We start from the raw sequence: 16,702 nt of genomic DNA, 5'->3' as shown, positions 1-16,702 counted from the left end.
TGGTGTTATCATTTAACGACTAGGTTTATATTATAATTATTGTTTGAAGAACCACAATAAACTTTTCTACAGTCTTGTAGCCATTATACACACAACATACTTATTCACAGTCTTCTGTTCTTATTCTGTTTTTGCCGAAATAATTTGAATAGTTTGTTCGTTGATAGCGTTTTCGTTTAAGTATGTCCATCTTGTTAATCAGTTAACCACAACACTTTTCTGTCTGCAGGATACGAATTACTTAAAATGTAAATTTGGGAAAAGAAGTATCATGTAGAGAACCAAATTGGCAACGTCCATGATAACAAAATCATATTAAATTTATTAAGACTGTACATACCAAATATTACGAGTGCCGAAAAACCAAAATCGAAATATCAATTTTAACAAGTTGAATTTTAATTGAAACTTATCCAATGATGGTATCTGACAATTCATTTCATTGATTATTCAACTTGTTAAAATATATATACAGTCAAGATTGTTTATCATGTAATGACGACAAAGCTTGCAAAAACTGAGATGTTGCCACATTAAAAAATGTTTATTATGAATTCTATTACACTATATGACATAGTTAGTTTTAAATATTAGTACACAGACACTTAGAGCTGAAAATGGGGTTAGAGTTGAAGATGGGATAAAAGTCATTACTGAAGCCATGACACATTGATGGGTTATGTTTAATCAGGCGATTGTATCAGGAGGTATTTGACCCGCTCACCCTGCACGCGTGGCTAACTCTTTTGATGCCTCAGATCGGTGTTTGTATGCTTTGATATGACTTTTAACATTTTGACCTGAATTCAATTATATGCTTCCGCATACTCCAGTGGAAAAGGTGTTCCTAGGTAAAACGGAGTTTAGTGGAGAACATACCAGAATGCAAAGTAGCTTGTGAAAAGGTAAATATGATCGACAGAGATTTTTGCATATAGGCATACTATTAAATGGCAGCACAAATTATTGGCATAATATTCTAAAACTTTACAATGTAATTTATATTGATTTTGTTAATGGCAGACCATAGTGAAAATAGCATTGAATAATTAAGGGCACTGATTGACGATATGTATAAAGTATAATTTACAAAGATCCTATATAAGAGTCTTGCCGTTTGCTAAAATGTTCAAGTGTAACAAAATACATTTTAAATTTCGAGAATTTCCTTACTTATTTACGATTTCTAACATGACACCAAAATCACAAATAGTTTTAGGTCAGTAAATAACGATTTTTTTCCAAAGACAGTTTACCATTCTACCAACCATATGTGTTGAAATGGCACCAAAAACTGCATGGTATGTTAAAATTTCCTGAAAAAATGAGATAAGAAGATGAGAAAGGTATGTCCAGATCTTCCTCCGCTCCTATGTAGATTAATATCGGCCATCATTAACACCTATACAGGTGAAATTGAATGATTTTGCAAGGCATCTGTTACCGGTTCGGATAATATCTTAAGTTCCTGAATATATATTTATTCAAAAATAGTAAGTCATTTTATTTTCCCTACAAAGCATAACTAATTTTTTACCCTAAATCAATCGTAAACGAATATTAGGATGCTCACCTCTATTGAGAACACATATGCCCAAAAGAGGCATTGATGTCATCCATCAATTAACTTGTTATAAAAAGTATTTAACAAAGGTTGACTGTAAAACTTAATGATATAAAGGTAAACTTAAAGTATTTTAGTTACATATGACATAATCTTATATTCAAGCGTTACCAAGGCCGAACTTTCAACAAAGATACTCCTGCTAATGTTGCTGATCATTTGAAGAAAGTGTCGTCTTTACAAAGCAGGCCAGATGATGTTTTATTGTCTACCTATCCAACATAAGGTAAGTGTATTCTATATCCATGAATAAACAATAGTATTTTGTGTTATCCATGGTAGTCCAGATTGATCAGAGTCTTCAATGAAATCCCTGGTTCTACAGTAGGTAGCTGGTAACATTCATCCACACGAGTAGGGGTGAAATACCAGTGTCACCTTCTCATTTTGTGTGGAGGGGTGTGGAAGGGCATTGACCTAGGCCACATGATGCAATATTGTGGAGTGAATGTAAGGAATGTGGTAGTGAATGTAAGGAATGTGTGGAGGGAATGTAAGGAATGTGTGGAGGGATGTGAAAGGACCATGACCTAGATCAGATGTCACAGTAGACCAAATGTATACACAGGCAAAATATCTTCATGTCAAATTTAGGTCAATTTCATTTGAAAAAAATCAGGTCAAATTGACATGAAAAAAGCAGGGGGATAGAATAAATGCCGGTACACAACAAATCCGGACAAGTGTACAATTAAGTCTTGAGAAATAAAATTAAAGTTAGTTTTAGAACATTTTCTTTTCTTTTAATAAACATAAAACGATATTGTTAGAAAGATTGTTCACTCTCTGCTGAACAAAATGTATTTGAAATCCACCGTGAAACTGTTCCAAGCAAATGTAGATATGGTGGAAAGGTAGCACTTTCAGTGATTAATGGCTATGACTATCAGTGATAAATTAACGTGGAAAAGTGTATTTATCAGATAGAAGACACTATGAACAAAGAACAAAGATAACAATTTCTTTACTACTAATGTTTTTTGTTCCTAAACTTATATGTAAATGGCGAATGATGGCCTAAAACTTCAACCACGGGACAACTAAAGAGTTGGGGGAAACTGGGAACAGGATATTCCTCCAGACTCAAAAGCTGATACTATAATGTGATGTAAAATGATATAGACTTTCCAAAAAAGCAGAATCTGTTGTCTACCAGAAAAATACCGCAATCACCTATGTATGTCGTGGTCGAGGTCTTGACGAATTGGAGAAGGTGCCTGCAATAAAAAACAGAATAGCCCAAAGCAGAAAAGGTGTGAAAATGGGGAGGGAGGATGGGGATTTGCCTTTCTCTGCAGCTTTTCCAAATATGTCTACCGGGTATACCGTGCAACGGAGGACAACTCCAAGATTATGGGAGGTAACTTGGTACACTGCACAAAGCAATGAAGAGAAATTCTGCATGTAGTCGTATAATTCATGTGCATACTAGAAAAAGGAATTTCATAAATGCATACCAAATTAGCCACACAATTAATAAGCCGGTCTTGATTTGATCAACTAAATTATATTTTAGAAATAATTTTAATTAGTATATGAATTTAATGCATTTAAAAAATCATTTCGGCAATGAATAAGAGTTGCTATCTACCTATCTTCCGAAGTGCGCGTTAATTAATTCATATATTTACATTAGGATAATTTGGAATAAAAACATAAAGAACATAGTCTGTTTCAAATTTTCAACTTTTGATAGCTTTATACAAAAAGATGCAAAATTAATGGAACAGCCAGTGATCCCGCTAATGCACCATGTTATCGCTTACCGTGTCCTTCCGCAGTTTCCAGTCGATTCTTTTTTGCTTTTTATTCAAAACAAAAACACATCAAATACAATAAATCGTGTTAAATTATATATTTATGTTATGTGGAGAGATGGCAAAGAAAACAGAATTTACAGAAATGAAACGGGGGACTATTTTTTTTTAATTATTATTTTTCAAATGATACATCGTGTGGAAAACCCTTGTGACACGATCGCGATGTTTTTCGCACTGTATTCATAGTGTTTTCATAATCAAATGTTTGTTGTTTTCAACACTTAAAATGCAAATATAGATATTTAACACAACATGCATAGACACTCCTTATGAGCGACATGAAGTGATACTTCTACAAGGGAATTAAGAATTTAGATTCCATCATTTAGATACTGTGTATGACGTATATGTATTATTACAAATATGTTTCATTCAGTTTTTATTTTACAACCTTAAATTGTTTCAAACGAAAGGCAGGCTGTAGCCTTGTTTTCACTCATCCAGAGAAAGGTTTGTTCGTCTAGGTCGACCATTTGATTTGTATTTCAACAACCAGCATAAATAACACGAGGGTATCCAAGTAAAGACATTTAAATGGTTTTATCAGCAGGGAACTCTTCTATAAAGTACATTAATTTAAAGTCGACCAGAAAATCGAAATGAGATGGCCTCATGCTTCACCTATTCCAATTAAGCATCAACATAGCTGAAAGCGATAATAAAAATGGACACAGAGTTAAAATTTTAGAACTAGCAAATTTAATAATCAACTAAGTTTACAAATAATTATAATTCTGTTCCATTATTTCCTAAAAAGTTAAACATAGAAAAATAAAGTACAAAATGATATCATACTAACAGACTTGGGTACAACTACAAAGGAGTGGGTGCGTCTCTATTGCGGACGCATGGATACTCTTTGTACCATCACAGTACAGAGATTTCATATCTGATATATCAAACTAGTCAAGCAACTTTTATTTTACATACATTTAATAATGTTATTTAGGTCAGTAGTATTCACAGTTTAGATATAAGCTATTTTATTTTCAAATATATTATGAAAAGTAAGACAAGAACTATTTTCACATATTTTTTTCAGCTTTTCTTCAGAAAATGAATCAGACTATAATATATCCAATGTTGAAAGTTAAGATTTAAACATGAGGTAGACTTCTACAAACTATCTACAACTATCTATTATAACCTTTGTCAGGGGTCGCCATGGCAGAGTGGTTAACACTTTATCACTAGCCCGTAACCTCTGGGTCGCGAGACCGAAACCCACGTGAGGCAGTTGCCTTTTACTGACCGTAGGTCGGTGGTTTTTCTCCGGTAACTCCAGCTTTCCTACACAACCAAAACCTGGCACGTCATTGAATGACCCTGCTTGTTAATAGAACGTTATATATTGTTGTAAAAGAAAACAAAATCTGAATATTACATGTATATTTTAAATATATACCTTTTAATGTTATGGACGTATTAATACAAGAACTCAACCTGTGAAAATGATTCAACATGTCTGAACCATAACATCACAATTGAAATAAATTTAGGTAAATACTGATGGAGGGGGAAATATCAAGTTAAAAAAAATCAGATTATATTGATGTCGATTCAAAGAAAACTAATAGGAATACTACAGGTAGATTTTTGAAAATAGAAGTTGTAAGCATATTTTTATCAGCAGTTTATGAAAATAAAATAAGTAGGTAGACTTCTAGATGTTAAACTATGTCAGAAAAAGCTTTGAGATAGAAGAAAATATTTTAACCAAATGTTATGTTTTATAAATACCTTGAAAATGTTATGGACAGATAAAGGCAATCATTTAAAGTGTGAAAATGATTCGGCAAGCCTTAATCATAACATAATAGCTGAAATGCCTTTATGTTAATGGTGTAAGGAAAAATATTTATCAAATTTCTAATGTCAAAACCCGTTTACGTCAATTGTTACTCAGATAAAGCATGTACTGATACGAATGTTAAAGATGAATTGGAATATTGATTCTAAAGTTAGAAAAAAATTACATCATTAGGTTTTGAAAATATAAAAATCAATGTGATAGAAATATGTTTGATATGATATTTCATCTTTTCACTGATGTTACATTGAGGTGAAAAATATCAATATTAACAATACCTGAAAAAAATCAACATAAACTATACTTATAATTGTATTCAAGCATTCTTAATTTTGTCCATAGTATTACACACTTTTGCTATTGTCTACTTGAACACTTTGTCTTTAGATTAAACGATTCAAACAAAATTGTTATAGGTTGATGTAACGAAATTCACCACGGGAAACGGTGAGAAGTGAATCCATATGAACTGGAAAAGGACGAGTTTATCTCTGCATTATGAAGACTATGAGGAATTATGTCTCGTTAAAGATGCATTAGATTGACAACTTCACCATCTATACGAGGTAACTTAGAATCACTTTCGCGGTTTTATTTAATTTATCAAATAAATCTTTATTACTTTTTAATTTATTTTATTCGTCATCTCGTCTTCAGCATGTACCCGAGCCGACTACTACCAACTCCAGAACATTATCAGAATCTGCAGCTGCAGCTTTGCCTGAATCTACAGCTAACGCCGATACCTACTCCATTGTTACCTAGGCCTTTACTATAGACATCTTTGCAAATGCCACCAGTGGAGGGGTCCAGTACGGTACCATACCATCATCGAAGGCTTGTTATCCTCAAATAAATCTCAACAGACGACTGTCACCGCACTATCAGGCGCAGCGTCACTATCCATACAGCAAGCAGTAAATGGTTAGTTCTATCTATACGATATGTAAATCTTAAAATTGATCATTTAATTTTTAGAATAATTCTGATTTATCTAAAAAAAATGAAACCTTTAAAAACAATTGTCATCACATGTTCATTGATATATAGTCATATAGATGAAATTAAAGAAAATTATATAAAACTAAGTGTATACTAGATAGAAGAGGACATTTACTCCAAAGGGACAATCTTAGACTTCTTATGCATGCATTTGTAAAGGGGATGTTTTGTAGATACCTACATTGAAGACCATGCATATGTATCATTTGAAATGTAACCATGAACAATATCGGATAAAGCATTTTTAATATATACAAACGTATGTGTCTTTCTATTTGGGGTATGTATTGACCGACATAAGTGTAACGGGAGTAGCTCTTACGATAAAGCTAGCATTTCGACTTTTCAATTGGCAACAATAGCTATAAGCTAAGATGTACAACATTTAATTAATAAGCTTGTATTTCGACATTACGGCAAATATGTACATGCACATTGTTTTTGTATTAAAATCATAATCAACACTGTTACCAGTACATTACTTTTTTTTTTATTCTACAATCATCGGTTCAATAATGATGATGTGCCAACGTTACACAATTTTGTTTTACGTAGTGTTTGTCGTCAAAACTACAAAGACCGGCTTTTCTGATAGTGTACACATGTAAGTCATGTCTGTCACTTCTGATGGAGGTCAACTATCATATAATGGTTTTACATATAAACAGACATTTTAGATACGTCATGACGTAATCCGTGTACACATGTACTTCTGTTGATACTCCTAGATATCAGTTGATAATTTTTGACTGATCAGAGCAATGATTGTAAGCAAAGCGATTAATCAATTTTAGGTGTAAATCAAATAAATTCTTGTAAACTCTTCTTACCTTATTCGTCTTTAAACATTCCTAGTGCCGTTTTGTTTGGAATAGGGTGATCAATGGGATAATTTGATAGATAGAGTTTATGTTTGTCTTCTCGTAGAGTCATGATCAAACAGATGTTTTAGTGGTAATCATACATAATACATTAACATACACTGATCTCCGTATATGATTGTTAAGTATACGGTTATTTTAAATGTTTTCTATTCCTACCAAATCATCGTTGACTATTTCAAATTTGTGAAACGATGGTTTTGTTACTACACACTTTCTCATTGTTTTCAGTATGTATTTAAAAGTTTGCAGATAAGGGGTGCCTGTCACCTTTACAGTTGCCTCCCTTAATGAGGTATAGCCGAGATATTCCGTAGTGCTGAAGAACATGGTGCTCAAATCATGGCCAACAACCCAATGAGAACATGACTTGTGTGCCAAGGGTGCCATAGCTTTGTTGCTCAAATGTCCAGGAATCAGCAACAGTTTGGAATTACATCACTTTGACCTTGAGTTCAACTTACTGACTTACCCTACACCGAATAGAGTTGGTGTATAAAGTCTAGCTAACCTTAGGTTCTGAGGTTGAATTGACCGATTATGGGTGTAAAGCAGTAGTCTGGCATCATTGATAATCAATGTTATATGCTATCCCTTGGTGTTAATTTACTATGAAAGGCCGTTAAATACTGTTTTATCGCGTTCATAATTATTTTAACGCGTTCCCCATGAAAGCGGGGAATATGGATGCGTTAGATTTATAAAGTTTTTTTTTTTACATGAACGGCCTTCCATAGTTTACTGTCATAGGATATGAGAGACAGGGTTTGTAAACATACGATGATACGAGGGCCCATCTGTACCCATTACATTCAGACAGGGGAAGTTGATAATCTTTGTTTAATTGAGAGACAGAGAACTTTAAAAAAAAATCATCAGAATCTTTGCTTATAGATTTGCACATGTGTGTAGTTGACAAGCAGATATGAGATGTCCAGTAGATATGCTGGTATACGTGTGGGACTCTGGTTTCTTAAGTACTGGCTAATCATTAATCGGCATCAAGCTGTGAGAATTGACGTTATCTAGGTTGCTGTGTCTTCCTCGTTTTATATCTGAACATTTGGGTTACGAAAGTGACCAGATCCCCTCATGACTGCATTTTCGCCTAGACTGATAGGCGCGAAACAGCTATCTGTGACGTCACGAACGTCACACAAGAGGTCGCGGGAAGGATATTTGAACGTAGTGATTTGTCAGAAAAAGAATCCATAATTAAATTATTAAGTTGATGTATTTGTACATTGGTTATTGTTTTTTCTTTGTAATTAAGCAATAAATTACAAGCTTTGATTTGAACATTTTAGTGTCATAGGTGTAAGGATCCGCTACGCGTGATATTGAATCGAATCATTTAGGTATTCATTAACACTGGGGATGAACCTAAAACAGACGCTATCTTCTTACTCGGAGATTAGCGCAATTTGAGACAAGTAAGTCGCGTAGGCCGTACGTGAAATGACTTCTGAATTCTTAATTTGCTGTTAGAACTTGAGTGAAGACTAATCCCAACTGTTTGGATTATCTTAAACAAATGAAACAATCGCATATAAATAGTATAGAATTAAATTTTGTAGATGAAGTTAAATAGTTTTTGCGCTTTTATTACTTTTTAAAACCATATATAGTGTAATTGAATACCGCAAGTAGTTCATCACTAATATAGATGTTACACAATGAGCAGTAAGTTATTTTTCAAAAGTTACCAAAACACGAGTGTTTTTGTAACCTTTGAAAAAAAAACTAACGAGAGTAAAAAAATACCACAAAACAACCATGAGTTTGTGTGACCTGTTTTTACCTCAATAGAAAGCTATTCAGAGGATTAGTTGTGTGTACAACAGTTATGATGATTATTTCATGCCTTGGAGCTGAATCATGCCCACCTATTGTAGTAAAAATAACATATAAATACCTGCACCTGCAAAACATAAAGATTATAAATCTATACCTTTATTTGATAGGATATCGCTAACTGAATTGTACATGCGTGTATGTAATCTAGCATTTCCTTATTGCCATCTCCATTGTTACATAGAAGGTAGGAAGGAAGGAAAATTGTGTTTCGCAGATGAAATCGATGAAAAAATATTTTCTAATTTTACTGTTGGCACTTAAATAAGTCTTGAGTGTTATGAAATATCATTTTACCGTATATAGAAAATAATAAATCTATAATCAGTTAAGGAATAAAACTGTAAAATGGAATTGTTGCTACTGCAGCATGAACTTTTAACGGTTATGTCATCTCATTTTCTACCCGATAGTAAAATTAAAAGATATGAATCTCGAATGTTATATTATACAGTTAAAGTATGTGGATGAGGGATATAGCAAGTTTCTGGTGTCCCTAGACCATGTATATTTCCCGAGGCGAAGTTTGGTTTAGTTTGGTTTATTTTGTTTAACGTCCTATTAACAGTCATGGTCATTTAAGGACGAGCCAGGTTTGAAGGCGGAGGGAAGCCGGAGAACCCGGTGAACCCGGAGAAAAAAACACCGGCCTACGGTCAGTACCTGGCAACTGCCCTACGTAGGTTTCGATCTCGCAACCCAGAGGTGGAGGGCTAGTGATAATGTGTTGGGACACCTTAACAACTCGGCCACCGCGGCCCCCTCCTGAGGCGAAGCCGAGGGAAATAGGCATGGCCAAGGGACACCAGAAACTTACAATATCACTCAACCCTATACACTTAAACCGTTTTATTATACCGATGCAAACTGTCACGGAGGCCTTCTCTGTTTTCCTAGTGTTTTCAGAATCGTTTTCTTCAAGTAGGGACTTCGAATCACTTCATCTAGCTCCGAAAATCTTGACAGTGCCATTTCAGCTGACCGGTCGTCTGCAAGTAGGCAGCGCGTTCAGTAGCAAGCCCCGCCAACTTGACTACGCTAGTAACTAACGTCATCTTCGGAAACAAGCTCCGCCCACATCGCGTCTGATTAGCTCAGCGGAAATACCCGAAGATGCAGGTGTGTGTTAGCTCAGGGATGCGCTAGTTCTCAAGACTAACGTACAGGACTAGCGCATAGCAAAGCCAGGTTAAAAAAGGAGGGAAGTAGTCTATTTAACCAGTTAATTTTAATGAAGAGTAAAAAAAAGTAGAGGTATGATAAAACAACTTATCGTATTACCGACTACGACGAACATTAGAAAAAAAAATATTTTGATTAGCATCACTTTTCAACAATCTTATATATCTGGATAATGGTTTCAACGATTTTCGATAAGCTGCTATTTTGTTACGAGTCTTTATTAGACCGTAGCGCTGCAAACATAGTATTACCATCATCATCATAAGTGTGTAAACTCGAGGATGTAGCTGGTAAATCTAATCGTTATATATTAAATGAAGACGTGAATGTAAGAACCTCTGTCCCTTCTGTGTATATCAACATCAGTCTTTCCCTCCTAGTTGGTGTCCCGTTCTTAACTACCCTATTCAACCCCAGTCCAGTTTTATAAAGGTGGAGAAATTAACATATAAATCTATATATGTGTAAATTGGAATATATTCTCCGGGCATTCGCGTGAAAGTGAAAATACCCTCTCAAGTAACGGATGACCGCTATTGGATGATTTTGGGACACAGGTGATAGGCACTAAGAGGAGAAAATCGGGACCGAGGTTAGAGCTCTACGTAGTGTGAAAAGAAGAGATATACACCATTTCTGACCCCAGGGTACATTGCTGGTTTATATCAAAGCAGGCGTTTTAATTAGGAGGTAAGTAACCTGCTCACCTTGCACGCGTGGGTAATTCTTTTGATGCCTTAGATCGATATATGCATATCTAAGTATGATAAGAAAATATTTGAACTAATTCAGTATTATTCTTACACATACACAAGAGGAAAAGGTATTCCGAGGAAAGGCTGAGTTTAGAGAACAGAAAAGAATACGAAGTAACTTATGAAAAAGGTAAATATGATCGACACGGATCGATTGATTCAGACATGCTATGATTTTAATGCAATATACAAATCATTTTGTTAAATCGTCCAAAGAGTCATAAACACATATTCTACATATCGAACGAGGTATATTTATAGATATTCATATGTCTATCTGCTTCCTATTCTCATGCAACAATGTTCCTTAGATCGTCAATCTATTTTCAGCGAGTAAAGATTATTTTTAAAGCTATACATTTGTAGAAATGGTTTGTTTATATACACTTTATTGTATCAAGGCTTACACGTTTAGTAATGGCTTTAGTTTTATGTACAGTTCAGCTCTTAATTTGTTTTTTATTTCCGTCTATATTTGTTAATTTCTAATCGGATTTCATTTTGTTTTTCATTGAACCCCATGTTCCATTTTGTTGGTCAAATAAATATCTTAATCAGATCAATGAACCACTTGATATTTGCACCCATTTTCTCTAATAGCTTATCTATAATGACGTTACCGTTGTCCATACAACCAAGGATATGCTTTTTATGTATTATAGAAAGATTATATATTGATAAACATGCTGCTGTATTAAATTATCCTCTTTAATTCCTTATCAATGAGAGCGCACAGCTGTGAAAACGAAGCCATATTTCTATATTGAATCGTAAAAAAACAGAGAGAGAGACTTAAACAAAATATAGATTTAGATAAAACACAAGAAAATAAGAACAGATCGACTACGTTCGTTGTTCCCCTCTAGGTCAAATGATTGTAGCACCATTTCTAAAGTACGAACACAACTATTGACAACGAAACTTTGACATTTCATAGTGAAATCATGGAGAGTGTTGGATGTCCTCCATCACCACGGATTTCTCTACGTAATTCTTAAAAACCTTAAAGGACACATGTCAATATCGCAGCAGATTGATGGGTCAATTTGTTCAGGTTAATAATCCAGCGAGTAAATTATGTTACAAATGTACCGACTTTATAAAAGGGCAAAATTTACTTTCGGATTGGTTTCAATAAGATTATCAAATTCAAAATAGTATTGAAGTGGATAACATCCCCCGGAAAAATATCCGGCAATTAGAGTCTATTCTGGAGAGATAACAGACCGCGTTATTGGCAAATGTAACTAAATAATGGAGATACGAATTAATATGTTGTATATTTAATACTGCTACACGAAATATGCACAAAAGACAGTTTAAAGGGCAACTTCGAGTTTCATCTCTTCATTTAGTTAAAATAAACTATTGAGTATAAAGTGATGTTATAATATACACAACCTGAAAAAAGATGTCTTATTTTTGACTGTCTACCACTGTTTTATTTCAATGAACACATTCCTCTGATGGCATTGCAACGTAGAGCTTGTAATGTAGTTCGTCCAAATATATTAGACATTAAACTTAGCGGCATTACTACGCGTATTATCAACTCAAATATAAGCAGTAGCCCATGTAACAGTGAGGAATGGGCGATAACCATAGTACCGAAGGTGTCAGGAAAGATAAAGCACGCTTTTAGATTATCTATGCGTGGACAAAATGTGGGCCGCGTTATCATCACTGATTTATATATCATATATTATGCTTATAAATATATGTAACTTCAAATCGAAAGTATATATGATATCACCCACTGTAAATACATTTTGATAGCAGACCACGAATTAGCTGGTTTACCTTCATGTAGGTTGTGTAGCAGACGACAAACTTACAGCATATCCACTTGTATGGACAGTGGGTGACATTCTGAACAGCAAAGAAAAGGAGTTCTACAAAAGTGGCATCGATGTACTTAAACACCGCTTGCAAAGCGTATAGATACTAAAGGATATTATGTTAAAAAATAATACAATATGTCCGGCAAAATTCCAATTCTTCAATATGAGGATCACAACTCATTAATCCGCCCTCGTATATTCATTGAATTTCATGCATCTTTGCAATGTCTCGCCACTTTGTTTCTGTTAAGGATAATACTGTATACCTTCAGACCTTCAATCATATATCATAGTGACGATGTGTATTATATGTGGATATGGAAATGTCTAATATATTTTTAACAAATTAATTAAAAGCAATGATTGAATAAGATTACATAATCCATAATAGGGAAGTTTTCATCGACAGCATTCACCGCCATGGAACTTGTGAAGAAGACTGATGACCAGGGAAATACCACTATATTCAAGCGTTACCATGGTCGAGCCTTCCATAAAGAAATTCCTGGTAATGTGGGAGATCAACTGGAGAAGGTGGCGTCTTTACCGTGTAGGCCTGATGATGTCTTACTGTGTACATTTCCTAAATCAGGTAAGTGTGATATATAACCCTGAACGAAAATGTGATATTGTATTATCCATGTTGGACAAGTCCGGCCGGAGACTTCAATCGAATCTGTTTTTTCCTAATAGGTAGGTAGTATCTTTCATCCATAAACAAAAACTAAGTCTTGCAGTGTAAACGTTTGAGCTCATACGTAAAACTTTATGTTCAATAGTTTTCTAGTTATATTGTTTTAATTTTGAAGAACACAACGAGGCTTTATCAATATCTTGACTTTATTTGTTCATAGGAATATACGAAAAAATAAAATAATAATCAATTTCACTTAATTGTCCTGTTAAGTGATACTAATGTCTTCAATATTTTCAGGTACTCACTGGGTATTCAACATGGTCAGAATGATACAGACGAATACTCTGAAGTACATATCTGATCTGGCTATGATCGAATTTGAAGATGTTGGGAGATCTGCTAATATAAAATCACCAAGGTTATTTGCTACACATCTTACTTATCCATTCATCCCTAAAGCGGCCAAGGAAGGACAACTGAAACTTATTTACGTCCTTCGCAATCCAAAGGATGTTGTTTGCTCATACTATAAATATATGAGTCAAATTAAAGCACGAGCTACATTGGCAACTTCGATGGATTTCTAAAAGCCTTCCTAACTGAAGAATGTAATGTTATTTTTAAAATACTTTTGAAATATAATCAGTAAAATTTCGATAGACAAAGTTGTATGAAACGCCGTATCTGTAACATAAAATCGAGATAATGATGTGTGATTTATCATTTTCAATATAATATTTTGCTTATTGGTCTATGCTTTGGTTTCATGAATATTAACTTTAATAAATGATAATATGGCATTATAATGTTATAATATATCATATTAGCATTATATATGGTGTTATAATGAAATCATATTCATATATATATATATATATTACATGATTGGATTTCACCAATTAAGGATTTGATTTCATGTTTCTGTGCTCTCCTCAGTAACTCATACATTAGTGTATTATGTAATGTATACAATATAATTTGTGAACGCATATACACTAATGGTAAAACCATACAGCATCATGATTAAATCAGAAACGTTGATGATAAATCAAAATACAGTTTTTTGAGACCAAAATCATACACATTTTGTGAAATTGTTTTATCAAATCATATAAGGAAAGTATCAATGAAAAAAATGTATTTACTATATGATAATGCTTTGTCACTTCACAACAGTACGTTTATATAGTCTCTTTTCGATAAATGTTATAGGTAGTACTGTAAGGTAAATGAAAAGTTGTCAATGCCATTTCTGTTTTTTTTTTTTTTTTTTTTAAACCATCGAATTCATCCATGATACTGTTTGTTGGTTCAATTTTCAGCAATATCTTGTGGCGGATCCTGGTTTACACATACGAGGGAATGGAACTCTGCCATTTGTGAAAATCCGAATTTGAACATTTTGATTCTTAGATATGAATGCCTGAAAAAGGTAAATGAACATATTTGGATCACAATATGAAAAAAGGTCTGCCCAAATGTTTTGAATCACTTGGTACGTTGCTACGTCATCATAAATCGTTTCCACGTTATACCGTCGTCTCCTTATTGTAATGGACAGCTAATAAACCACATCTGTCAGGTTTATGAAACTGTTACGTTCCTATCCTATTTGTTGCAAACTTCGTAACTATTAATGGTCAATATTACGACTTGTCCGAGAATGGTTCTCTCTATAATCATATCGATTGCTTTATTGCATCAGAAGTTAACACGAACACTGTCAGTTGCGTGAAATTTGAAAATGTTCTCGGAGAAAAGCGACCGTTTGGAATAATGTCTTTTTCATAGAAAGTAATTTTGTTACTATTAAGTCTAGTGTGCGGTGCAACAATAAAGAGAAATAATACCCCCGTCTCCCAGAAACATCCCAGACCTTGGGCTCGACAGTGACAGAAATCAGTCCACTCTTTAGAGGCAAGAAGCCGAATCCATCGCGCCATATCCATGCGTGCATATAGTTTGCAATTGTTTAGTTTATTTGATAAAGATCTAACGGCTAAAAGCCATGTGTTTGTCATTTCATTGTTTCTGACTTAATAACGTTTGAATATTTATACATAACATTTTACGCATTTTACGTTTGATAGCATCAGTACGCCTTAAACGGTGTATATCAATAGTGTATTATACAATTAAACATTATTTTGCATCAATTGCGGAACAAGTTATATCCACTAATATTAATTACTCGCGTTGGCCCGGATAGAAGCGCACGAGTAGTCTTTCTGTGGGAGGAAACCAGAGTACCCGAGGGAAACCGACGTGGTCAGAAAGGTGACCCCATAACTGTTGACGTCCGATCGGATAATCGAACCCGGTTGCCTAAGTGAAAGGCAAGTGCGTTAAAACTGTGACACCCGACCACCCACATTTGTATTTAAACACTGTCATAATCCCGCAGATGTCGGCTTATATCGTTGTGGTAGAAACAGTTCACGCGTAGTTGTTGGATGTATGGTATTTATGTGATTTGATTTAAAAAAAAAAAAAATACAATGGACAACTAATGCTTTTCTAAAAAATAGCATCGATGGCCGTGACCTTGAACCAGCACCTTGAAATGCCTTGATCTTTTCTAATTTAATGAAGTTTAATCAAAATATCTAAAGGGATAGAGCCGCTAGTATATACGCACGTACATAGACGGACGGAGAGGAAAACTCTCTTCGATTCAACCGCTAGGGGACTAAAATATCGAATACCGTATCCTACAATTATTCTTTGCCTTAACCCCAACGAGACCATCGGAAACGGAAGATTTAATACCTACATATCAACATTGATATAATTCCCCAATTCCATTAAATTTCAACAATTACGTAAGGCATACTGATGTTTACATGAAATATAACAATAAGGTAAGTTAAATAGATCATGTGACGAGATATAGGGATTATGTTGTGTATGGAGTACCATATAACTATCAAATAATGTCCTTTAAAGCAAGGTCCGTTTATTTCTTTAGAAATTGAAATGCTGAACGTAAGTCGTTTTCACTCACATTAATGACTATAAGTTTGACATTATTTCAGAACCTGTATCCGAATCTGGTGAAAATAGCAAACTTTTTGGAGGTCGATCACGACGAAACTTTTCTAAAGAATGTGGAGCGTACTGTATCTTTTGAAAATCTAAAGAAGGAACATGCGACAAAGGCAGGCGAAAATGAATTATGGGGACATCTTGGCGATAATGGAAGGTTGCCAATTTACAACAAAGGTTAGTACTCTGACCAAACTATTGAAGTCTGTGTTCCTATATTTTATATAAATGAATTTAATTATACATGTTGA

General features: G+C 34.2%; 1 protein-coding gene and 1 long non-coding RNA gene across 2 annotated transcripts; both read left to right on the top strand.

Moving 5' to 3' along the window:
- Nucleotides 1–827: 827 nt before the first annotated feature.
- LOC117324801 lies at nucleotides 828–6,899 on the top strand. Its single transcript, XR_004532063.1, has 4 exons — nucleotides 828–905; nucleotides 1,730–1,850; nucleotides 5,671–5,820; nucleotides 5,912–6,899. It is a non-coding gene; the product is annotated as an uncharacterized LOC117324801 (long non-coding RNA).
- A 6,043-nt stretch (nucleotides 6,900–12,942) lies between these two features.
- On the top strand, nucleotides 12,943–15,380 carry LOC117325584 (sulfotransferase 4A1-like). The gene is made up of 3 exons (XM_033881920.1): nucleotides 12,943–13,361; nucleotides 13,704–14,014; nucleotides 14,729–15,380. The coding sequence occupies exons 1-2, from the start codon at nucleotides 13,190–13,192 to the stop codon at nucleotides 13,991–13,993; spliced, it is 462 nt and encodes a 153-aa protein (XP_033737811.1). The 5' UTR covers nucleotides 12,943–13,189; the 3' UTR covers nucleotides 13,994–14,014; nucleotides 14,729–15,380.
- The last annotated feature ends 1,322 nt before the right edge of the window (nucleotides 15,381–16,702 follow it).

This window comes from Pecten maximus, chromosome 4, assembly GCF_902652985.1.
Source record: "Pecten maximus chromosome 4, xPecMax1.1, whole genome shotgun sequence".
In the NCBI taxonomy this organism is placed as follows: domain Eukaryota; kingdom Metazoa; phylum Mollusca; class Bivalvia; order Pectinida; family Pectinidae; genus Pecten; species Pecten maximus.
Note: the sequence above shows the minus strand (reverse complement) of the source record. Positions and strands in the feature narration are given on the sequence as shown.